A 27,460-nucleotide genomic window follows, 5' to 3' on the forward strand; every position below is an offset into this window, starting at 1 on the left:
TAAACAAAACGCACATACAAATTTAGAAAGGCACAAACGACAACAATAAAGTAAACAAAAAAAAAAAAAATAACCGAATTAGAGAAACTCTCGGTCAGTTAGAGGCTTTTGTTTGGCGTTATTAGGCTTATATATGTTTTTTCGTATGAGGTTTCATATTTTTTAAAAATGACGTTTTAGCAAAAGGTGTCTAACTGTGACAGGCAGGCACCAATCAAGCAGCCCATTTTCAAGCCTAACGCAAAGTAAATCTAAACTACATTACAGATTTAGCTTCTGTGTGAATGTATAAATGCAATGCTTATGATAATTAGGTTCATGTCTTTTACCTTAGGTGTCAAAATACGAAACTATCCAGTGAGACCATAAACAGTTAAAATAATGATGAACCGGAAATTGGTAATAGAAAATCAGCGAAGAACCAGTCCGCATAAAGCAAAACTTCACCAAGTTTGACAAAGAACTATACCTTCTTCTGACAGATGATGTGAACAAATATGTTCTTGTTTAGGTAAGTTTTAATGAAACAGCAGTTTAAATATTGAAATTTTGTTATCAATGGCACGACTTTCTTAAAAGAAAGGTGAAAATCACAGTAAAGCGAAATTATTGCTCTGACATAAACTTGCACCGACGTGACCCGTCTTCTGTGGCTTGTGGGTCTTCACCGTTAATCCTGGATTCCCTGGTTTCGACGCACTTAATCACTTATATTCACCTTTTCAGAAAGTATAATCCATTCATAGTGATACCTGTCATTTAAATCGAAATCTTACTTATTTTAGAAAAGATTGCATATCAAATGGCATTGGTATATCCACTCTTTCTGTTTTCATGCTTTCAATCCGACAATCCCTTGTCGGAAGCAATTTTATTGTAGAACAACATCATTAGCACATACGAAACTCACGCTTATAGGGGATAAAAATACATGAAGAATCTTAACTTATCATTCGTAAAGCTTTTGCTATATTTGTCATAATTTTAGTTTTGGGCAGAGATTTTGTCTTAAAGATAAAAGAATCAGACTTTGAAAATTCGAGATATTATAATGAAATTATCTGCTTGTAATAAAAAAATATTAAATATTGTATGTGACCTAAAAAACATTCTCAGTCTAATTGGCACTTTGACCAATAAGTAGGTCTGCACTTTATTTTGTTGTTGATATTACTGTTAGCAGAGACCAACTGCTTCTGGCCATATCTTGTACTGTGTGTGTCTGTGATTTGGATTTTTAATGCAGCTTTAGTACTTTTTCAGTCATACTGCTACAATGTCTGCAGTGTGGCAGTTTATAGTGATGTCTAGCACTGAGGCATCATACCGCAGACTTGTAGCATGATGTCCCACCCAACCACATTATCCTGACACCAGTCCAACCAGGCCTAACACTAACTTTTTAATGCTGAGTGCCCAGCGAGGCTGCTGTTAGTACCGTTTTTATAAGTCATAGGATTGACTTGTCCAGGAATTGAACTCACGACCTACGGTAACCAAGGCGGACGCTCTAACCACTAGGCCGTCAGAACAGTGCATATCAGCATATTTTGTCAGCTGTTTATGATTATTTTAAAATTTATCATTTGCAGTCTTGAATTTCCAACATGACATCTGTCTCAATCTCTCAAAATACTGCTGTGATGGCCTGACCTAACCGCAGCTCCATTGTAAGCATTAGTCAGTTCCTAGTTATATAGTCCTCATAAGAAGGTTTTCAGGTGTTGTTCTTGCCTTAGGGTGATGCTGCTTTCCACGCATGCATCAGCAATTTCAAAAAAGGCTATTAATAAATGTATACATAGGTGTTCTGTTCTGACAGGGATTATTAGTAAAAAAAAAAGTAAGTGTTCTAAAGGATTTATTGCCATTTGTCAAAAGATGAGGGATTTATTAATTACTAGCGAGTGTCTGATATTCAGAAATAATTGGAGGATGAAACTTCAATATGAGATATGGCCAGACGCGGTTGGTCTCCGCTAACAGTAGTTTCAGAAAAAAAAAGTGGAAACGTTTTTTTTTTGTCTATTTGGCATTGTGAGTATACAGAACCTCAGTCCGTAAATGTAGTCTTTGGAACTCAAAACTGCCTTGCATCCTTCACAACTTATTAATCCAGAAGTGCAAATAATTATAGACAGAAGACATAAAGTTACAGAAGAAAGTTCTATTTTCAATTTTTATCATTCTTATCATTATCAAATAAAAATTTTTAAAGTACATCATTCAGAATAAGTTAAATCTCGAGATCCTCTTAACACATTAACCCCTAGCGATGACTTTACGGGGCAGGAGGTAGTAGCCTTGTGCCGAGCTCCGTAGCATCAGGTCATGCATGATACATTAAAGTGGGTGGTATTATAAAAAGGTAGACAGATGTAAGTCTATAATGATGCCAAATAATCTGGAATATCTAGTTGCACTACAAAATACAGATTTTAAAAAAACTCATTTTTTGGACCGACTTTTTCCTCTCCAAAATTCGCTCTTGGTCGGAATCCAATTTTATGTCCAGATTTTAGACTTTTTGGTCTCAGATCTAAGGCAAACCAGTATGAACTGCAAACAGACAGATGAGCCTTTGCAAAAAGTAGGATAAGATGGGCATTTGGAATAAAGAGTGGTCTCCATACAAAAATAATGTCTCCGTTTAGCAAAAAAAAAAAAAAAAGAACTCCAACTTTTACCCTTCTGCTTGTAAGCGAGTCAAATAGACAATGAAAAACGATGTTTCTAACACAATTAGACAGTATGTAATTGAAAGATCGCTGGGGATTTGGTGTTTTCAGATCTTTTCAGAAATAGCTTTCAAAATGTGTTTCCTACTCGATTTTCAGGCAAAAATGACAACAACATCTAGGGGTTAATGTGTTAAAGGATGATTGAAATTGTACTATTAAAGTAAAATTGCTTATTTATTAGATAGAAAATTCTAATACTTTGATGTAAATAAACAAAAATGTAGAGGAGGAGGATTTAATTTGACATATGTTGTAAAGTTGTTTCTGGTAAATTTGTACCAAAAAAAACAGCTCAGCATCAGCAACAATATATCACATAAAACTTTGTAACACTGAGTGGCTTAGTGGTCTGAAGCACTTACCATTACAGATTATTGCCACCTCACCTCTTTGTGGGTTCGAGTTTCAGATTCGGACAATGTGGGTGTGTGAGAAAGCTTGCCAGTAGCTTCACGTGGGCCAGAGGTTTTTCCAGGGTTTTCCTTGATTCTTCCTCCACCATTTATACTGGCCACCATATATAGCCTATCTGAAAAATGGTGTTAAACCCTAGAACAACAACATTATACACTCAAATGTCCCCTTGGTCTCAGAACTGGGGGCACACTGAGTATAAAACAAACTTTGGTATCAAAACTGCGGGTCAGATTTAAAATTTGGTGGTCTCAGAATCAACATGAGGGTAAAGTGATACATTGACAATATTCTCAGTAGTGTTACTGATGCATTTATTAGCTGTGTGTCATGTTGCTATCACATGTTGAGTAGCAGACTGGATGCCTATCATTGAAGAAAGTTGATTTTCTCCATTACTTCTATGAGGACCGAATGATTGGGGGGAAAAAAATTGGTGAAATGAAGTTTTGTCCATGTTTCTATCTTTGTTGCATTTCATAACTGATAATAATCAATGTAAACAAATGTTGTGACATCATTGAGAGATGCATTCTCTTGAGAAATTGGTGTTTGTGATGCTGCATCAAAGTAGGGTTTAGGGCGATAATTTTGCCCAACAATTTATTTTCCTGTGAACTTCTTACATGATAAAAATGTTGATTTATGTCAATAAAATTATTTTAATAACGTACAGAGTACCGAAAATTGTTGGTTTTTTTGAATGTATGGATTTGGATTATTAACATGGCTTTAACAATTTTTCGTTCATATCTCTATGTCTGCAGTGTGGCAGTTTATACTGATATCTAGCACTAGGGCATCATGCCTCAGACATGAAGCATCATATCCCACCCAGTCACATTATCCTGACACCAGGCCGACCAGTCCTAAAACTAACCACTTAATGCTGACTGCCAGGCGAGATATTTTTATTAGTCTTTGGTAAGACTTGACCAGGGTTCAAACCCACAGCCAAGGCTGATACTCTAACCACTTTGGCCACTGGCGTGGTGGGTTTTTCTTGTGTAAGTTTCTTAAAACTAAATTTCATTATAGACCACTTCTGATCATGACACGAGTCCAACAAATGAATAATGATTTGTTTTTGTTAAGTAACTAATGATGTAACAATTTTGCATATAAGAAAAGTAACTAATTGAGCCCTGTGATACAGTCTGTCATTTGTAAACAAATGTTTCTGTCAGTGCTAAACAAATCTGATAGCTTGACACCTCTGACCCATCTAATTTCAGATCTGGCCCATCAAGTATTCTAAGGGAGGTGTCCGTCGGGATTGTCAAAATAATCAAATGTATTTTCAGGATGTTGATATACCTGACATAACGCCGCACAGTCTGATTAAAATCAGATCACTGTCCTACATGAAGTGGAGATATGGTTTTAATCAAATTGTAACATGGCATATCACATTGAAAATATGATTTTCCATGTCAAAACCTCGACACTAGTGTTTCAAGCCTAGAAAACAGAAGATAAACTTTCATCATATGCCCTTTACATGTGACAGGATTAAACAGTAACTAGTCCTGATTAGAGCGGATGTAAAACTACACTTTTTTGTTGTTTAAATAGTGGCAGTTAAATGTAAACCACAATTTCCCATATTACTTAATTGGCTGACATTAGCTAGTGGGACTGCAGTGGGCATGTCTGTTGTCCTAATTTGCATAAGTGCGATCAGGACGTGAAACAACCCAATATAGGTATATCAAAGATATGTTTAGGAGAACAGCGGTTATTATGTATTGCTATGAATGTTTAGCCAAATGTATTATTGGTTATTTTTTTTACAAGCTTGTGAACAGCGAAAATGCTTATATGAAGTCGGATTTTACTGCTTGTATAAAATGCAAAGCATAATCATTTAAATTGTCATGACAGTGTTCAGGCATGATTAATTTTTTTAAGCCAATTTAGGAAGTAATTAGCTATGAGAAAAGTGAACAACAAGTTTCAGAACTCCTGATCAGCAGAGTTTTATTTTGTGAAGCACACCAGCAAAAAAAGGGGAGGGTAATTCTTTGCACATGCTGCAAACCTATCAGCATATTGTATGTCAACTTGATTCTAACCAGGATTCGCTCAGAGAATCCATTAGAGAAGTTTGAACAACAGGACCATCCAGTCTCTTGTGAGTGTAGTGATGAACACTAATTACACTTGCAATACCTTCAAACCATGCCCACCCACCCCCAATTGAACCCTGTTGAATTTATATTTGTACTGTAGCAATTGAAATGATGTGGCAAATAATATTTTAAAAAGGGGGAATTTTAGGCACATGGAAATTGGAGTCCGGGCTTGTGGAATTTCAGTCAGGGCTTGTGATTTTTTTAAAGTCAGCAGCCCTGGGGTTGTATCTTCAAAAAATTTATTTGAGTACTGTCTGTGGATTTTTTTTATATCCCTACATGAGTACTGTCAGAAGATATAACTTTTGATCAATTTCTGTAGCTTCTCAACTTGGAAATTTCAAGACAGACCTTTACATTCATCATATATGATATTGTAATAATGACAAATGTAAGCTGATGTTGACAGATTGAATGATTATTTTTTAATGTAATTATGGAAGAAATGAGAAACATTATTGTGAATATATATACAAATTCCTGAAAATATTTTAAAACCAGAAAACATTATTGAAAAGATAAGTATAAATCTTTATGGACAGCTGTGTATCAAAGGAGAAACAGTTTCTTATTTTCAAAGGCAGTAACTCAGTTCATCCTAGCTTAGGATAGAGATTTGCACAAGATGTGTTAGATTATAGTATTCTCACATCATCCTATTTGTTTGTTCCCCCTACCGATTTTCAAACAGAAGTCATCAAAAATATAAAAAATGCACAAAATTTTGCCATTTCATTCATTCATTTATAAGTTCTAACCAGGTGTTCTGAAAATTGTTAACATGTTGGTATTTCAGATTAGACATGAGTTTTTTTTAGCAGCATGGTTGCCATGTTTAATTGGGCTACTCTCTGTTTTTAAGCAGCAGATGTGATGTAGTTCACAGTCTTTGATAATCTCAATAATTCCATACATTTTGTAGTTCCATCTCTTTGGACACGTGTACAAGAGTTCCTCCTATTTATTTGTTCAGTTTGTTTTAAAATATTATAACTAGATATTGAAAATATTTAATGCAGCTCCGTTTTCAGTTTTTGCTGAAATAGACTTTCTGAAAATGAGAAATAGTGTGCAGTCTGTCTGCTTGTTTACATTAGGAGCTTCTGTTTGCATTGGAACACCCAATAAGTTAACAGTGTTAGAGACCCCTTGGCAACTATCAGGTTAGAAATTGTAAATGAATGAATGAAATGACTCACTTTTGTGCATTTGTTATATCCTTTTGTCTTTTTGTTTTTAAAATTGTTAGGGGGTACAAACAGGAGGGTGCATGAGTACTATAAGGCCAAACCAAAAAAATGTATCTTTCCATTTACACTCATTTGAAAATTAGGGTAGACAGGTCTTTTTTGAAATATTATATATATTTAGATGTTTTGCGGATCTTTTTTTTAACTTGAGGGAAATAAGTGCTAGGTCTGCAATGAAAAACGGGGATGGGCGACCGACTGGAAATATGCATATATTGTTTGTTTGGGCTAATGTATATGAGAGCATTTGTGTCAGTTTATTAGTGGATGATAAATCTGAATAAAAATATAAAAATTACAGACAATCCTTCTCACTTCTGGAAATAGCTTCATCAACTGGAACCAAGGAAAAATTCAGTAATCCAACAGAAATTTATCACAGTTCTGGAAAACTTGATTAGAACACACCATTAAGAAGTGGAAAGATAACTTTGAATGGTTTTATAACCCAATTTAGATTTGTATATGTGGAGATTTTTATAAGCAGGCAAAGGCCCATCAACAGTGTCTGTTATTTAGCCAATTTTCTTTTTCTAAATTATTTCCACAATTTGAATGTTCTGTATATAATGCTACTTGGTACGAAGTGCTGTTCTGAGTACAATGCAATCAGGGGTTTTGAACCCCATCTACTGCATTATAATGAAGGAGAGCTGTAATAGTTATACATGTAAGTGCCTTTTGTCTTTTCTTTGAGCTAATTTTTTTTTAGCTGGTTTACCAGTTCTTTTCCTCATAGCCCACCCACTAAGCTACCATCTACATATAATTTTAAAATTCAGCCCAACGAGGGGATATACAGTCTTGTGATGTCCTAAGCATTAGACAAGCCTAGTTTCAGTATTTTTAGCAGTGTCATATTAATACTGTGTATAATTTTGCTTATAAAAATGCTCGAGTATCATTGATAAAAAAAATGTGAAACTCTGTTTATGGATGAGCAATGACATTGCCCATGTCTGTGACGAGTAAAATATTTAGGTCAGGCAAGTGTGAACTTCAAAGTTGCTCTTGTGAGACATGTCAGTTTTTGTCAGCTTGAAAATGTCAAACAGCTTCAGGCTGTTTCATAGATGAAATGCACAAATAATCTCTAAGATAAATTAGTTGCTTTCACAATTAAAAAACACAGTACTGTACTAAATGTATTTTCAGTAGAAGTTATCAGCATGCCTGTCCTAAGTTAGAGCATGAAAAAGAGCATCATTCATGATTAGAAACTTTTAAACTGTGGAGTCTTAAGATTTAATAATAAGTGTGCAAACACCAAATTGATTAGCTTATAGAAACATGCCATCCTATTGCTATTAATTGAAAACATTGTAGGAAAGGTCAGTATTTTTGCATTAAATCTGAGGACAAGCAATAAGATCTGTAAGGCAGTTAATTTATGAGCTGTCTCTTGTGAAATCTTAGACAGGTGGTTTAAAAATGATTTGCTCAAGCTTGAATGTTATTTCTGTTTCAGAGCTTGCAGAGAACCATGAAGTTATACCTACTTTCGACATTATCAGTTGCAGTGGTTCTTGTGTTTGCCACTCAACTCTATTTGGTGGAGGCCTGCAATGAAGCAATATGTGCCCCACTAGTAAGCAAGTGCTTGCTTATTAAGTGCTGTGATTGTGATATGACCAACAAAGGCAACTGTACATGTTGTAAAGAGTGTCAGCTGTGTCTGTCCAAACTATACTCAGAATGCTGCTCTTGTGTGGGTAAGTTCCGCTTCTAGTATGTTTATTAACAGAGGCTAGAAATCTCAGTCATTAATTATTATTTTTAATGGATCTTTATTTTTAATTTAGACAGTTAATGGGTGTAGGTGTTAGTCATTTGTCGGTAGCACAATGGGGGACAAGAAATATGAAAATCAGGAGTTAACAGAATTGCTACAGATGGCATGAAAATACTTTGTATAAACTTTATACATTACATTTTGAACCAGAAAAAGACATAAGATTGCATTGTACTCTGGGTCACAAAAGCTTTCAATTCCCAAAAGGGGATTCTGATGATTCGATGAATTGTGAAGTTGGCTTACTTTCTGTGTATATGGGCAAAATGATAATTACAGTGGTGACCGTTTATCTGAATCACTCCCTAGCATAGACCCTAGCTGCTAAAGACATTCCCATGTGTGAAAATCATCACTTTTGTCCCAGATTCAGCATTCTTTAATTAGCAGGTGTTAGCAGAAATCAAGGCAGTGACCATTGTAGACATTTTTGAAAGCAAATTTCTTCATAAACAGTAACAGGAAACCTTTTAAAACTTTAATTCCTTTGGCCAAGTGCACTCAATGAACAGTTAAATTTAGTTGTTTAGGTTAGATTGGCATGGTAATTGTTATTTCCTGTGAAACAAGAGGCCACTGACTGTTTAGGTGTTCTCCTGCAGGAATGTGCCCACCTCCAAATCCTGAGGACAGCATATTTAAGAGCAGTAGTATAGAGGACCTGGCTGACCCCATACCTGAGTTGTTCAATGTGCTCACAGAGGAAGAAGACCCAGAGCTGAGATGGACATCTCACAGCTATCCAGTCCACTTTAATGCTCTTACCTTTAAAACCAGCCTGGAAAGTGAGTAAATGAAATTTCTTTTTTAATCACTGTATCCTCTTACCTTTATGATGCTTACTTCATCTCATAGTTGTGATCTCACATTATGGTGGGGGACTTAATCCCCTTAATTGTTGTACACCGCAACAGAGAAGTGAAATACTTAGCAAATCACCGTGCCTCAACTGGCATGCCGATAGCATATCCACCATGGAGCAGCTGATCTGAAATATTGATTGACATTTGAACAGCCAGTCAATGAAGACCACCCATAGAAAGATTGAGATGTCACAAGTGATTAACAATCAGAAACAGTGATCTTTATTTTTATCATATACATGGACAGTATAAATTTATTGTAAAAGTCTTGTGTATTTTGTACATTTAGAAAACTTAATGTGCTGACATGACGTGAGACCTACCTTGTTGAAATCTTGAACAGTGTAAATTTATCCTACTGTTTAAACATGAAAAGTAATCCTCTAAGGTGTGGACAATAAATTCCAGATAGCAGCAGCTTCTGTTTATGTACACCAACAACAAATTAGAAAACACTGAATTTACACTTAAATGGGAACCTCATGTTTAGTTCTTAACTCATTATCCCCTGTATGATTTTGTCATTTTTGCCTGAAGTGCGAGTGGGAAACAAATTTTTGGGACTATTTCTGAATACATCCTAATTAATTGACTTCCAAGAGATTTTTGGTTAACCTAATGCGTAGTTGTGTTAGAAACATCATTTTTCAATGGCTATTCCGGTCACGTGTGAGCAGAAGGGTAAAAGTTATAGTTCCTTTTTTTGCTTAACAGTCCCATTATTTTTGTATCTAGACACTTTTTATTCCATATCCACATCTTATCCTACTTTTTGCAAAGGTTCACCTGTCTGTGTGCAGTTCAGGCCAGTCTGTCTTAGATCTGATGCCAAAAGTCTAAAATTTAGACACAAAATCGGGTTTCAACAACAGGCGAAATTTTGATCGAAAAAAAATTGAGTCTAAAAAATATGTTTTTCCCTCTGTATTTTGTAGTGCAACAAGAAAGTCCAGATTATTTGGTATCATTGTAAAGCTATATTTGTCTGCCTCTGCCTCTCTATAATACCACCCACTTTAGTGTATCTTAAATGACCTTGACACTACAGAGCTCAGAAGTAGGGTACACATAAACAAGGTGCCAGGGGTTAATGAGTTAAGCAGTAACAGCCTGGTTAGGAGATTAAATATACATCTTTATTACAAGCAACTATTTCGATTCTGAATGTATGTGTACTGTAAGGCACTGGCCATTTAATTTTATGCAGCTAAAATATTATTTGCAGCTGTTGTATTTTTTATTATTTTACTAATTACAAGTATGTGATGAGTAAAATAATATAATAAATAAAATAAAAGCAAAGAATGGCACAGTGTCCTTTTTTACCACCTATCAGAAGAAGACAATAGTTTTCAAGCATTTACCCACCCCACCCCACCCCACCCATAAATGGTCTTTCTCTAATAAAGGCTTTGCTTTAGCAGATGTGAACAGAAATCAAGGCAGTGATCATTGTAAATACTGTTATAAAATGTTAGCATCAGATGATGTCAGTTTCAGTTTCTGTCAAACGAATGTCTTAGTTTGTTGCACTTAATACCTGTAGCTCAAATTACTGGCCAGTCAGTCATTTACATCATATTTTTCAGATTGACATTTAAATAGTCCATGAATGATGACCAAGACACCATGTCTGATTTACAATAAGATACCATTTCAAGTCAAGTAATCTTAATTTCTATCATATATTGGGACAATAAAAAAATAAAATAGAAAAGTCTTGTATCAACTTTTTTTAAAATACATTTATACTTTAACTGTTTTCAAAGAAACTTAAGCACTGACTTGATGAGATGTACACCATATTGATCTTCTCTTGAACAGCATAAATTTATCTTGCTATTTACACATGAAAAATAATCCTCTAAGGTTTAGACCAGGGGTTGCAAACTTAAACCACCCTGAGGGCTGCATGAGGACAATTTGATGGCCCAAGGGCCACAGCAACCTACATGTCATTATTAAGTAAACATCTAGTAAAATATGAAAAATGTAAACATATCCATTATACATGATTATAGTGATTATATGCTGTACTTATATTTTACTGTAAAGTTTACACACATTTAAAATTAACAATAATCAGTACTTGGAAATGTGTGTGTTCAATTTAAGTCCTTTTTTGGCCACTCGACTGGCAACGTTTTGCCTCAACCAGAACATCAATGATTGTTTTGATATCCTGATATGTAGCTAATCTCAGTGTTGCTGTCAAATCATCATAAGTGAGTTTTGACCTTAACACTGTCTTGTTTATTTTCATAGATGAGAAAAACTGCTCATATATGTAATTGCTACCAAACATAGCCATGATTTTTGTAGCTTCAGAGAGCAACTTGGGGAATTTGTCTTGAGACAGAAACTTGTAGAACTCTGGAACTCCGATGTCCATATATTTCTGTTTCAAAACAGCATAACTCTGAAGCTCCACAAGTTCCATTTGCATGTCCTCAGAAAACTTTGTCAATGTCCACAGCAAAAGGAATCGAAAAAAGGTGGAACTGTGGCTCAGCATCTTTAAAACAGTTTTTAAATTGTTTGTGCAAGTCAGAAATGATATTAGCATATTCTTTCAAGAATGGGATTTCACCTTTTTCCAATGAATTCGGTTTGGAGAAATGAGCCAAGTTCTCTCAGTAAGCTGTTTCTCCCACAGAGTGAGCTTGACTATGAATGACTTAACACAGTCATGCATCTGTGTTATTAACTGCCATTTACGCTGAAGTTGCAAGTTGAGGATATTAAGGTCATCATCTGGGTCTGTTAAGAAAGCAAGATTACAAAAAAGCTTGAATCACAGAAATGAGAAACATCTTTGTTTTTCATTTGCATGAAGGTTTCAATCTCTTTTCTAAGTTAAAAAAACCCATTTCAACACGTTTCTTCAACTCAGCCACCTAACTTCAGTGTGATAAAGAAGTTCCCCATATTCACTTTCAATACTTTTAGAAACGATGTGAACTGTCTGTGATTTAATCCTCTTGAACGAATGGAATGGACAGTTTTAACAACAATATCCATAACTTCTTTTCATTTGTATATTTTTACCAAAGAGAGCTTCTTGATGCAAAATGCAGTGGATGCTTGTGACATTATTTCGTGGTGTAGTGAGACTATTTAGTTTGGACTTCATTAACCCAGCAACACTAATTTTTGCAGAAGACAATGCTGGTGACCGTCCGTAGCCAAGGATACAAGTTTGCTCTATGGTAGTGCAGCTTTTTCTATGCACTTTTCTTGTCACATCCCGTTGTGGTACCCTTCAGTGGTACTAAGTCTAGCAACTCTTCTGCTATGTTTGAAATGACATCCACGCCTCTTATAAACACTGCACGGTATCAACAACATCTGTACTCTCATCAAGCGCTATTGAAAATGCTTCAAATTTGTGTGACTTTTGAATCAATTGTTGCTTCACAATACCTGCTTGCTCAGTAATTAATTCTGTTTGTAACAGTATTAGCAGACAAGCTTATACCTTGAAATAGGTTCTTTTGATCAGGACATAAAATTTCACTTAACAAGACACTCTTTAACAAAAAGGCCTTCTGTAAAGGGTTTTGATACATTTAGCAATCATTTCACTTATTAGGAAACTTCTCTTTGATGCATCTTCACTTGACTTGTTAATGTTCAAAAAGAAATTTTTTGCTTGGCAAATGCTGTTTTCAGTTTCAGCTCTTTTTCCTCTCATTTTTCCAGTGATAACATCATACATTTCACTGAGCATCATTACGTGATGGTGACGAATATTATACTCTTTTAGCACTGCTATTGTTTGAATGAAGGCAAATTACATATTGAACTTTACATTTGACCTCTGTAACAAAGTACATATTCTCCCACTTGTCCTGTAAAACTCTTTTTTCTTCCATGAGCTTTCTTTTCTTAGACGTTGAACTTGAAGACAGTTTTGAAGGGCATGATAATAAAACCTGATCATTACATCCTGACACTAAAAACCTTTGTTAAAAGTGACATCTGGGAAAGAAAAATAATTTAGAGTTATGTACCTTCAGGATGTTCGTTCAGCATCAGGTAACTGTTAAATATAAAGTTTCATCATCAAAATGTGTATTTATAGCTACTGATGCAAGAGTTTGATGCTTGATTGTTCTCATTCATCCGTTATTGTCTCTTATTACAATTTATGACACCAATCACTTTGTGGGCTGCAGGATAAAACTTGACAGGCCGTGTGTTTGAGACCCCTGGTTTAGACCATTAGATTCTAGTTGACAGCCACTTTTGTTATTAAAAAACTGAAACAACCAAAACAAGAGCAAATTCTGAATTTATGAATAGCGTAATGATCCAGTCATGAAGTTGAATATACATACTTGTTCGTTTTTAACAACACATGTACTGCAAAGGACTGGCCATTTACTTTAAGTGGCCATATTGTTCTTTCTGATGGGGATATTTTTTGGTTGCTTCATTGCACACATTCATAGGGTATCATGCACACTTTGAGTAAATAGACACATTGGCTTTTGCTTTGGTGTCATTGTGAGGAAAGTTAGGGCCATTCCAGTAATAAAGTTTTGAAGAAAAAAATTAAGTAAGATTCATTGCTATAAATATACAGTAGAAGGCACTAAACCAGTTTTAGATAACTCTATAGACCAAACTTGGTATTACTGTTTCTGATAGGTAACTGATTGAAATAATTAAATGTCTTAAACCTATAATATGATTATGTTATTGACACATCATTTCCATGTAGCTAATTAGTTTTTATCTATCTTGATAATAAAAAAATTATCATGATAATAATTTTGTTTTTATAATTTTCCTTACAAGAATGAACAAATAACAGGACACGTGGATACAAAAATGCAGAATGCCTTAAATTTGTTGAACTTTAAAAATTGGACAATTTTCCACATTATTATTCATTTCAGCAATACGCTGAGGTCAGCTTAATTGCATACCATTACCAAACTTCTGCTTTAAATGACAGGACAATAATTTGTGCTGTAAAATACAACACCCCAAGTCAGATGGATTTGCGCTAGAAATGCACCTTTCCCATGCTGAAATTAACATCGTCCTCTGATGCTAAAATTGTATAAGTTTACACAATGGTCACTATCTTTATTGCTGCAGAACATTAGCTCAAGCAAATTCTTTTATAGGGAGAGACCATTTAAGTTTCCATAATGGTTATATTCTTTGAAACAAATTTATCTTGTAATGAATGAAAGAATTTTTAAAATATAACCCCAATCAGAATGTTAAACAATAAATTAATTGACTAGTTCCATAGAGTATAAATGCAGTCAGAATTGAACTGAAGTTCATAGCATGCATGTACATTCAGCCTTGTGTCTGGATCATTACTTTTCAGTGACTAAACATGTGGTTTGCATTTTAAGTGTAAATTCAGTGTTTCCTGTTTGTTTGTTTTTTATCAGAACAGGCTGTCATCTGGAATTTTAATGTACATATCTCAGATGTTTAAACAATAGGATAACTGTGCACTGTTCAAGAGAAGATCAACAGGGTCTTGTCAAGTGAGGGTGTAAGTTTGTTCAGATTTCTTTGAATAAAGTAAAAATATAAGCTTAATGCAAAAGATATCAATCAGCCTTTTGTAAATGAAAAAGCACAGTAGTATTAGTAGTTTTCAATACATTGCGACTGTGTTCCATGTAATATTATATTATTATAATATGACATGGTATCTTTTTGCCTGCCTAAAAACTAGTTGCATGTTTCTAACAATAGTAACTTTATATTATGTAAATTGGAATAAATGTTTAACCTTCCATGGAAACTGGTGAGACACTAGCATTGTTATATCACCTAATAATGTTTGAGTTAGTCTTAGTATTTCAAATATTATGTATGTGTCTGTGTATGTCGAGCAGTTTAAAAAAAAATCCATCTTTGTATGTATTTGTGTATATGTATGTATGAGGGACCCAAGTGGCAGAGTGGTCTGCAGCATTCGCCTTTTCTGATCTCTGCCATCTCACCTCTGTCCACTTAGGTTCATGCCTTGAACTCAGCCAATGATGTTAAGTGAGAAAAGCTTGCCAGTGGCTTTCCGTGGGGTTTGGGGGCAGGGTTCTTCCTCCACCAGTAATACTGGTCTCCATGCAAAGAAATGATATTACCACCCACCAAAAGAAACAATAACCATTGATTTGGAGTGCAGAAATTCAGAGGCCCAATGAAAGGAAGCCACAAACTTCATATAAAATACACTGAAATTTATCTGTTGTTACATAAAAAATTTCTTTGTTCATATTGACAAACCATCTTAACAGTACATTGTTATATCGTGATCCGCTTATCTTGACATCGAGCATGCGTACTGTATGTTTTGAGATATCCGCTTTTTTTGTTATTGACATTTCTGGTAGCGGAGATCAACCAGACGAGGCATTATCTCGTAATCTATCTTTGTCAGATTTTCTGCCACTTGCTAGTAATTCATATATTTACATAGACTGACATTTGTATGTGGATGGTAAGTAAATCTCCTCTTCTTTCCACTTAGAATTAAATCCTTCAGAACACCCACATTTTCTGTACTAATCCTTGTCATCAGACCAGAACACCTGTGTCTCTATCATCTGTTGTTAAATTTCTGATGCATGAGTGGAAGGCAGCATCACTCTGCTGCCACAAATGTAAATATAGAAAGATTAAAAGTAACATATTACTTGTTGGTCAATACAATAGACCAAAAACTGGAAGGGGGCCGAGTGGTCTAAAGCACTCTCCATTATGGATCACTGCCATCTCACCTCAGTCTGCGTGGGTTCAAGTCTTGGATTCGGCTAACGTGGGTATGTGAGAAAGCTTGCCAGCAGCTTCTCGTGGGTCGATGGTTCTTCCCGGGGTTTTCCCGGGTTCTTCCTCAACCATTAATATTGGCCACCATACATGCCTATTGTGTGCTGAAAAATGGCGTTAAACCCCACAACAACAACCAAAAACTGTAATTACAATCAACCAAATGATGGCCAATTCGTTTCTTACAAATGTACCCAGATAAAATAGTTTGATAAAATTTCAAAGAAAACATCACCTTTGAAGCACCAACTGTTATGAAAATGTACTAAGCAAATGGAGAAAAAAATCAGTCTCAATCATGCAAATAATTGTTTGATGTTGCCGCCACAATAAGAAATGGCCTTTAGTGGTGACTTAAATAACACATGCACTTTTCTTCAAAGAAGTCAGTACCAAACTTAAATAAAAGCAATGGAATCAGATGGATTTTTTCATTTTCCGACATGACTGGAACGTGTTTACTGTGCTGTGAACATTGCCTTTTTGCAGGGAAAGTATTTGTGCTTACAAACGCTACCAACGGCGGCTTACACCACAAACTAACTTTTACCGACTTGGTACATATTGAAAAGTAAATGTGCTTCATCCATTATGTGATTGTGCTGTTTATCCACTGAATTCAGACCTATATGACCAGTGGCAAAATTATTGAATATTTTAAATCTGTGTGTGTGTGTGTGTTTTGTCAGTGGAATTACTTGTATTATGGATTCAGTGTATGTAATGAGATTCGTGGGTTATGTTAAGCTCTGTTCATGCTATGCAAAAGACATGTATATATAAACAGTATACATGTATATGTACCAATCCATGGTTCTCTAAATAAAGTAAAATATTATTTATGCCTTCTCTGTTTTCACTACAGGTGTATTTCCCATTTAATATGCATGGATTTAAGATGGTAACTGTGCCAATGAAGCATGTATTTTACCACCCGCATTTATTACCTATCCACCACCATCCTCAAATATTTTGGGGTACATGCATCATTTTCTTCAACTGACTGACTGGTTGCTTACAACATGGTTCGGTCTATAACATGGTGGGATTCTATGGCTCCCAACTAACGTGTTATAGTGATGTCACACTGTATAAATATCTGGGGTTGGGGGGTCATGAACAGCAGTAATGCCATTATTGATCCTCCACTGATGAATCCTCAAAGACTAATGGAAGGCGCAGTTGCCATCCTTAACAATGAAATATCCTTGGAAAAACATTTTGTAAGAACAGGCCACAAATGATTGTCCAAAGTCGGACTTTACTTATACTCTTCAAATTTCATAATTTTTCATCATGGATCCCGTTCTATAGTATGTGAAGCAGCCCCACACTATCACAGAAATTCTCTGATGTGGTTGAAGTGCACTATATGTTCCAAAATATTGGGGTAGGTAGATCAATTGTATTTTCTCCAGACGTGTTATTTTTTCATAACTAATCACCACCTGACAATCATCAGTAAATAGCATTCTATCCCATCCATTCTGCAAGGCCCATCCCAATTTTTCCCAACACCAGTGCATAGATCCAACCTGTCAATCAAATCCACAAATATTGACCAATCGGATAAGAGCATCCAGTGCTACTGTAACATCGGCCGTGTTTTCCCCACAAACAAACATGTGGTGAGAATATCACTGCATTACAGACTTCCGTGATTTTTGCAATATATTGACAAAATGGTGCTTCATTGTGCATGGGGGACGTGCAGTGCAGATGAGACATATCCAGAAAGGTTGGAAGGAGGCCATTTTAAATGTTTACCAACTCCAAAACGTGATTTGAAAAAGGTGAAACAATGGATCAAAGCATGTGGTTGACAGCAAGAACAGCCAGGTAATATAACCAGAATAAATCAACACAAGGCCATTTACTCAAAGGTAATTCAATTTAGATTTCACTATGGTAAATAAGTTTATGTAGTATTCTAGAAAGTAACGTTAAATAGAAAAATATCTAGTACACATTTTGTAAGGCTGGTTTATGTAATTGTTGTTGTTATCATGGGTTAACTACATTTTTTCAGTACATCATAGGCTATTCATGGTGGCTAGGTTTATCTGGTGGATGAAGAACCTGGGAAGAACCACAGACTCACGGGAAGCTACTAAAAAGCTTTTTTACATACCCACATTGGCCGAGCCCGAGATTGGAACCAATGTGGACATAGGTTAGATGGCAGCGACCAGTAAAGGTGAGAGCCTTTGACCACCCAGGTATCCAGGTCACCCTGTAATATTAATGCTTTAATTATAAGTATAAATTTATCCCATACCAGCCCTCTTGATATTTTTATTTTGTATTGAAGGAATTAACAACAGCTTAATACATCGGTTATCGTCACTGCATGTATAATGGAGCATATATTTATTTTATGACTAGGTCATAAATAGGAATTCTGTATTTCAGACTACATTGTCCATACATCTTAATTAAAATATAGATATAAAATGTTTCTTTGCTGATATTAATATAAAATGTCAGATTTACTTTGCTTTTTTTGATTATCATATAATGCATTGTTTTGTAAATACACATATTTTTCAGCACTTTGTTGGAGGAAATGGACCAACTAAGAATTACCCAGATGCCATTCAAGCTGATGGTTCACATACTATCCCAGCAAGAAAACTTCTAGTGAAGAGAGCTTCTTCACAACAAAATGAAACCAGTCAACATAAATGCAGATGCCTGCATTTGGAAGAAAACACAACTACGTAAGGGCCAAGTAACTCGCAGAATGTCTAGCTTTATTAATCTTTTACATATAAAATTTAACAAGTTTAATTTCAGAATAAATTCAAATATTAATCTTAAAGTAAATATGCAAAGCTAGCAAGTTAATGAACTGAATCAGCTGTTTGAAAAGTGTTTCAATTATATTGCTTATACTTCACAATCTATATATATATATATATATATATATATATATATATATATATATATATATATATATATATATATATGAAAAACTACTTGTTGTCTAACATCATTGTTTGTAAGTATTTATTTCTTACAGATTGAACAGTCCAGATATGAATTGTGAGTCGGCAGTGTCTACACAGACTGAAAACCCATGTAAGTATTTTAATCACTTTTTCTGAAGATTGCAGATAAATGGAATTTCATAATCTCTGTAAAATTCAGCTAACTTTTGTATCATTGAAGTCATGAATGGCTTGTTTAATTCTTTCCACATACATATCCTCCTGTGTGTACACAATGAATTCACAAAATTCACAACCTGTAAACATAAGTTGGCCTTGAATCTGTGGATAGTAACTGTGTGTTTTCTTTAATGATACATGCTCATCCTTCTGTAAATAGAAATTTTGTATATCATTGCATGCTTTTTCATTGGTCATTTTTGTAGCAGAGATTTGGCATTTAATTTCCACAATTCCATATACTCCATTGTCACACACAGTTTCCCATCAGGCGAGGCACCCAAAAATGAAAAGTCATTATTAACCACAATGCCACACTCATAGAAATGCCTAGAAGGACACAGTTCATGGTACTTTTCTTTAGCAATTTTCTCATGTCTTTTACCATATTCAAGAGCTTTGGCTTTCACATCATTTTTTGAAAATAAACTCTTAATAAACTTTTCACTGGGTTTAGATTTCCTTCATATTACTTTTCCAAAATTAGATGCTTAAGTCTGTTTTTTCTCTCATAAAGTCAGTGATACGAAAAAAACTGATTTTTTTGTCTGTACCCATGTGTCACATGGATTTGTGTACTTTGTGTTCTCATTGAGTGGTTTGAACTCATTTGGTCAACACATTGGAGAAGCCCTTGTCACAGATGTATTACTACAGTCCTGAGTTATTTGTGTAGTTTCTCTCAGGTACTTTGTCTGAAATACTTTTCTTTTTTTTCAGGGATATCGGCAATGGATATGTTAGCAGTTGCAGCTGAGGATCAGGATCTAAGGCTCAAATCGTCAAATAGTTCAAGAGAGATAAAAGAGCTTCAACTTAAAGTGTCATCAAAAGATAAAGAAATTCAACATCTGAAGAAAATAATTGCCAAGAAACAAACATTGAGTGTAGCAGTTGTGAAGTATAAAGAAAACACATTGAAAAATTTGTTTAAATACTGTATCGGAATCAAATACATAAGATTTTTAGCTTTGTTGGCCTTTCTAGCCCCTATAGAGTGTCCAGTCAGATATGGACCAGGACAAAGGGATACAAAAAGCCTTAGCCAGGAAGATGCACTGTTTTTAACAATATGTAGGCTTAGGCACGGTTCTGGTTTAAAAGATTTGGCCACGCGGTTTGGGCTTTCAGCACAGTCAGCTAGTGTTGTGTTTAACATATGGCTCGATCTTTTGTATTTAAAACCTGGCCAACTTTCAATTTGGCCACATAGAGATACTATAATAAAAAGTATGCCATCTGAATATAGGAAAGATTTTCCCACTAACATTATTATTATAGATGGAACTGAAATTGAAACTCAGATTCCAAGTGCACTTTGCCTACAAAGCCAGTTATATAGTGACTATAAATCTGCAACAACTGTAAAGGGGTTGATAGGCTGTCAACAGGTGCTCGGGTATCTGACCATAGTGAAAAACCCGGGCATTGAAAATTAATGACGAGAACTCGTTCACAAAAATAATTTGTTCTAGTTTGAAATTTTAATGTTGTAATGTTTTGCTTAATTACTTAAGTGTAAACCTCCTTTAACATTCAAGTTCTCAACTGAAAGTTGACTTTCACCGCCATTCGCTGTGAGTAATAACAAAACACACTGTGGATGTTGCTGGAAGTTTATTAATAAGTGAAACGACGTAATATTAATTCATTATTATTGACAAATCAAACAAAATATTATAGCACAATTTGTAGTAGACAATTTGAAGTACAACAGGAAAACAAATTATCTTCATCGACTATCAGCTGTCTCCTATTGGGTTTGGGTAAAGTGTGAATGTGAAAGTGCGAATTGGTAAAATGCGAAATAGTGGATAAAGTGTGGTAAACAATGTGCAAAATGATGTAAATAGTCCGTTTGTTTCGTCACCCTACAACAATCCAGGTTTGTGAAAATTTGACAGTGGGGTAACTAGGGTTGTACATGTCTTTCATGTTCTAACGGGTACCCGGTTACCCGTTAAATGGTGCAACGGGTACCTGGGTGAAGTTTTCCGTGGTTTTTGACAGTAGGTTGTGATCCTAATGGTTGTGTAATGTGTGTTTCAGAAAAATTTACAGGATCAGTTTCTGATAAATCTGTCACAGAACAATCTGGTTTTTATGATATGCTTAAAACATTAAAATCAATGGGTTTTTTTAAAGAAGGAGATGCCATAATGGTAGACAAAGGTTTTAATATTGCAAAAGAAATAAATGAACTTGGTTTGAAAATAAACATTCCACCATTCACATCGGCAAGTAGGCAAATGACAGCTTCTGAGACACTTTGGACTAATAAAATTGCCAAACATAGGGTACATATAGAACATATCATATGTAAGGTTAAAACATACAAACTTTTATCACACTGTATTCCTACATCTTTATTTCAAAAGGCCAACAAAATATAGACAGTGTGTTGTCTTCTAACACATTTTCAAGATGTGTTTGTTAAGGATGAACACTGAATATACTATGATTGGATAGTACCTGATATGATAATATTGACCTGATCTTCACATCCCCTGTGGTGTTGATACTTTAGGAATGTTTGGTGCAATTCTGCACTCTAGGGATGTTCCCTTCAGACTAGAGAGATGAGACATTGCTTTTCGTCCACTTTCGGTACTCCAAACATAAAATAATGTTGTTTCTGTGCTTATCAGTACCTATTTTAGGCATCTATAATTTTTGCACATATTCTCAGTGCACACTTTATGACTTGTTCTTTTTGATGACATTGTATTGTATATTTACATGAATATTTTTTTATTATGTATAAATTCAGGTATGTTGCATCAGCATGATGAATAAAAACAAAGTATTAAAGCTGTATTGTTTGTTATGTTAATCCAGAAGTAATAAATAGTTAACTCTATGTTCCATCTACATTAAGATTTTAAACAAGCTATGTTGGTAAATAATTTGTATTTTAAATTCATAATATTTGTTTATATCTGTCTGGCAGACCACTGGCTTCCATTAACTACTCTTTGTCGGTCTAGCACCCACGACGTGGTTAAGTGGCACTGGTTTTATTTTTTATCCCCGTGGCACATGCCATTGCTGAGGTATGCTTGTGCAGCTCAACTGGTCAGTAACAGTGGTGAAATTATATAGTTTGAAACCCTGTATGGACTTAATTAGCCTTACTACATGGGAGAAATACCCACTGACCCTGCAATAATACATTTTTCAGATATCATATACATTAATTAGCAAATTAATGTTATCGGTGCATATATCTGAAACATACTGATTACACCACTCTGTGAAATGCCAGAGGAAGTGTTTATACATTATTTATTAGGTTTCCAAAGAACATGTGTCAAAGTTACAATTTTGATAACTGCAATTATAAATCCTCCCAGTGACATAAATAAAAATAAAACATGTCAGATACTGTGTTTTTTGTTTGTCTTTAGTGCTGCTGCCTGAGATTCCTAACATATGTGAGCTTAGTATTTTAGTATACTGTTTATCAGCATGGTCATGTAAGTGAATTTACTCATCTGAAGATAAATATTGATTAATGTTTGTAAAAATGAATAGTAATGTAGTTTATGCAAAGTCTATTCAATCCCAGCTAATGAAGAAGGCTTTGCACCTTAAATATTACCAAAAAGCTTCCAGAGGCCATCCATATATGATGTCGTACACCGAGGGGGATTGAACAAGTATGATGATGGGGGTTGGGGTATTTAAAAAATGTGATGTCACAAAACCAGCACCAGTGCCATCTACCAGAGAAATAATTTAGAATGCAGTGTTGTATTGTTTTTCTAATGCAAAGAGATTTTAAACCAATTTTAATTTTGACAGTTTTTATTGGTGGGGGTGTCAAAGCTTATTGACGTCATACGAGGGGGCTGAGTTTTTGTGATGGATCCAGGGGCAGGGTAAAAAAAAAATCCACCCAAATTATGTGATGTCATATATGGATGACCCCAGACTAAAATTATTGATCACTGTGGACATTTACAATGGTGGCCAGGTACTAAATTTTGTCAAGAGAAAAGGACCTGGGGGTGAAATCAACAGCTAACATGAATACTCGCCATTTTCAAGTATGTGCAATCAAATTGTAAAAACATATCACACATTACTGAAATAGTCAGTACTGAACACTTACATGACCTGTACGACTTATACAATAACAGTTGCAATTACTTCAGGGTATTAAACTATTCAAACATTAAAAATAGCTCATAAAAAATACAAAACATTAAATCTGACCCGTTTTGCATGAACCATACGCATCTTCACACTTTTCTTCCGTAATTTCAATGTGCAGACTGGTGTGGAGGCTGGTTCTTCTTCATAGATGACCAGCATCTTGCTTCTATTCGAATCTTATTTTCAAACTCCAGAATTTTTATCTCATCTATATATCCTTGTGTAATGTAGTTCAAACCCTTCTGTAACTCTTTACTGGAAAATTTCTCTTGATCAGGAACGTATTTAAGTGAAATGTTATCGGGAATACGCAAGAGAGAATCTGACATGGTGCCTGTATTCGGTGATGATTCAGCCATTTAATGGAAAGCTTGGGGTTTGCAGTAACAGTCTGTAAGGGGGCGGGGCTTATCTGCTCATTTCGGATCTATGCATGAATGTGGTTTACTTTAGAGATAGTCTGCTTTTTTCTACACAACTTGCTTAACACCACTCACAGTGCAAGCACCTCTGTACATTTCTTTTGCTTACAGGTATGGGGACTGTCAGGTTTAATTTACTTCATCAGATCAACCAGACTTTATCCTTTTTTTCACAGTCCACGGTAGATCATGATGAACATCAAGCTTTCAGGGCAGGCTACTCTAAGCAAAACCTCTTGCGCTGAAATTTTTCAAAAAAGTCACCATGACAGATTAAGTTTTTTCCACAATTTGAACAATATTTTGCACCCTCGTGCCTTCCTTGTTACATTATGATGTTATTTTCATCTGTTGTCATTTCTTCTCATTTTTCAGTGATTTTCTTCGTATGTTATTGATTTATTTTTGGTACTTAGAGGAAAATTTATTGACTTACCTGTATTTGTACGTGTACTATTGACTTTCCTACAAATTACTGCTGAACTAATAAGCAGTTACAAATGTGATGTACAACTTTTGTTATGATTCTGCACATGTTTATCTTCACAAATGGTGATTGTTATTCAGAACAATTATATTGGATTTGTGAATTTACTGTATTGAACCAAATGCCACAAATTTGAAGACCCAATGAACCGTGAGTCTACAGGTCACCATTCGTCGAGATCAGATACAGCCAGAAAGAACTAATTTTCACAAAAACATGAAAATGATACCTATGACTTTATCATGGGTAAAATCACTTTATTGTATTTCAGTGATATGTATGACTTTATCATTGGTAAAATCACTTTAATGTATTTCAGTGATACGTATGACTTTATCATGGGTAAAATCACTTAATGTATTTCAATGATACGTATGACTTTATCAGGGGTAAAATCACTTTAATGTATTTAAGTGATACGTATGACTTCATCATGGGTAAAATCACTTTAATGTATTTCATTGATACGTATGACTTTATCATGGGTAAAATCACTTTAATGTATTTCAGTGATACGTATGACTTTATCATGGGTAAAATCACTTTAATGTATTTCAGTGATACGTATGACTTTATCGTGGGTAAAATTACTTTAATGTATTTCATTGATACGTATGACTTTATCATGGGTAAAATCACTTTATTGTATTTCATTGATATGTATGACTTTATCATGGGTAAAATCACTTTAATGTATTTCAGTAATACATATGACTTTATCGTGGGTAAAATCACTTTAATGTATTTCAGTGATACGTATGACTTTATCATGGGTAAAATCACTTTAATGTATTTCAGTGATACATATGGCTTTATCGTGGGTAAAATCACTTTAATGTATTTCAGTGATACATATGATTTTATCATGGTTAAAATCAAAATGAAGGAATTCACAGTATCTGCTTGTAATTATAAGAAAATGGTAACACGAAAGTCAACCACTTTAACTATTTTCTGAGGTCTCTAACATACGGTATCTTCATTTCACAACTAATCTTCATTGTGGAACTTAATACCTGCTGGTATTGGGAATTTGACAAATATCTAGTCAAGTGGCATTGTCATATTAAGAACCTTTGATCAGACATTAAGTTTGATAGTAATTATCAAGTGATTGAGAGATAAAGCTATATAATACAATAATGCTTCCTGATTAGAAATTATTATTTATTTCACATATCAGTATATTGGATTATTAGAGATCAATACTTTACCATTTCTCTAAACGCTGTAATGTAATGCAAGACGTACATACCTCTATTGAATAAAAAGGTCCTTTTCATGCGAGGGTAAACCTTTACCTGAATAAAACATTATTTACATAATAAACTTAAAATGGAATGGAATTCATTGACTTTTATTTCTGAATTGTCAGCTGCAATTTGCTTAGGTAAACATTTCTGTTTTTTATAGGTAGATTCTGCCTGAGATCTGTCTTTTTTGTCAGAAAATGCAGGTCTTTTCATTAGTATAAAGACACTTCCGGTGGCATAGTGGTTAGAGCGTCCACCTCGGATGCAGTAGGTTGCGAGTTTGAACCCTGGCCAAGTCATACCATAGACTTATAAAAATGGTACTATCAGCTGCCATACTTGGTGCTCAGCATTAACACATTAACCCCTGGAGCTTTTTGCCATTTTCGCCTGAAAATCGAGTAGGAAACACATTTTGAAAGCTATTTCTGAATAGACTCGAAAACACCAAATCCCCAGTCATCTTTCAATAACATACTGCCTAGTTGTGTTAGAAACATCGTTTTTTGTTGGCTATTTGACTCGCACATGAGCAGAAGGGTAAAAGTTGTGGGTTCTTTTTGTTTTTTTGTTGCTAAACGGAGCCATTACTTTTGTATGGAGACCACTCTTTATTCCAAATCCCATCTTATCCTACTTTTTGCAAAGGCTCATCTGTCTGTTTGCAGTTCATACCAGTTTGCCTTAGATCTGAGACCTAAAAGTCTAAAATCCTGACACAAAATCGGATTCCGACCACAGGCAAAATTTTGGGTTAAAAAAAGTCGGGTCCAAAAAATGAGGATTTTCTATCTGTATTTTGTAGTGCAACTAGATATTCCAGATTATTTGGTATCATTGTAGAGCTACATCTGTCTGCCTTTCTATAATACCACCCTGCATGACCATGATGCTACAGAGCTGGGCAGTAGGCTACTACCTCCTGCCCTGTAAAGTCGTCGCTAGGGGGTTAATGTGTTAAGAGGTTAGTTTTAGGACTGGTCGGCCTGATGTCAGGGTAATGTGACTGGGTGGGTCATCATGCTGCATTTCTTTGGCATTACGCCCCAGCGCTAGACATCACTATGAACTGTCACAATTCAGACATTGTAGCGATATGACTGAAATTGTTTTAAAGCTTTGTTAAAAATCCAAAACACATACACATTAGTATAAAGCATGAAAATTGAATCATAATAGGCTTGTGCCCATGTGCCACTATCATGCCACTGCATAACATGAACCAGTCCGAATTTAGATATAAGTTAATTTATTTGGGACTATGGTTATGAATCAGGGTACTGATGACATCCTTTGCTGGGTTGGTATTTTCAAATATACTGTATGAAAGTAAAAAACAAATTAAAATATGACACACAGAAAAATGTTTGGTACTGGACAAAAAGACTTGTTGGTCAACATTTCTGTTTCTGATTTACAACTGATAAACTTTTTCCACTAGCAATTATTATTACATTATCAAGGAAGATTGATTCATTCCTATATCATGTCCAAATTAATCTTTGATTTATGGATTAAAATTTAAGAGGAAAGATGCCAAACATTCAAGATTTGATGCACATTCTTAGATTTTGGTTTGAAGTTTAAAATGAATTAATTAAAGCGTGGTGAATCACAGTCAAAGAATTTATCTTAAAAAGAAACTAATGCTGTATAAAGGCATACTTAATTGATGTGGGATATATTGTAAAGTTGTGTGTAGAGTAAATGTAATATTGGCTTTCTGTGACACAGTTGCATGCTGTTTGTAGTAAATTGTATGCTGTAGTCATCTTTACCTCTGTCAGTTGGAAATGTTGAAATTTTTGTGTAAAATCCTGTCCACATAAAAACTGAATAAATACTTTTTTAAAAAAAGGTGCATCTCAAATTCCACTGTAATCACCTTGTGTAAGGACTTGGGTTTGGTTGATATATTGTACTCCTTTTAATTAGCTAATCTCATTGAAACCTCACAAGAAGCCCAGT

General features: G+C 34.8%; 1 protein-coding gene and 1 pseudogene across 3 annotated transcripts in view; both read left to right on the forward strand.

Moving 5' to 3' along the window:
• The first annotated feature begins 379 nt into the window (after positions 1 to 379).
• Positions 380 to 27,460, forward strand: part of LOC149780084 (twisted gastrulation protein homolog 1-A-like) — a 43,597-nt gene continuing 16,516 nt past the window's right edge. Inside the window, exons 1-3 of one of the 2 annotated variants that reach the window (XM_089936845.1) lie at positions 380 to 511; positions 8,009 to 8,252; positions 8,935 to 9,117. In XM_089936845.1, the coding sequence (XP_089792971.1) occupies positions 8,024 to 8,252; positions 8,935 to 9,117 (412 nt within the window). In that variant the 5' untranslated portion in view covers positions 380 to 511; positions 8,009 to 8,023. Of the gene's footprint in view, positions 512 to 706; positions 730 to 8,008; positions 8,253 to 8,934; positions 9,118 to 27,460 lie in introns of those variants that run through there. The other variant, XM_089936846.1, reaches the window with a different exon arrangement.
• Positions 15,197 to 22,810, forward strand: LOC149780085 (uncharacterized; annotated as a pseudogene). The gene is made up of 4 exons (XR_016415002.1): positions 15,197 to 17,885; positions 18,553 to 18,722; positions 19,025 to 19,083; positions 19,893 to 22,810. The product of XR_016415002.1 is annotated as an uncharacterized LOC149780085 (transcript).

This window comes from Sinohyriopsis cumingii, chromosome 16, assembly GCF_028554795.1.
Source record: "Sinohyriopsis cumingii isolate HCF-2022 chromosome 16, ASM2855479v2, whole genome shotgun sequence".
Taxonomy (NCBI): domain Eukaryota; kingdom Metazoa; phylum Mollusca; class Bivalvia; order Unionida; family Unionidae; genus Sinohyriopsis; species Sinohyriopsis cumingii.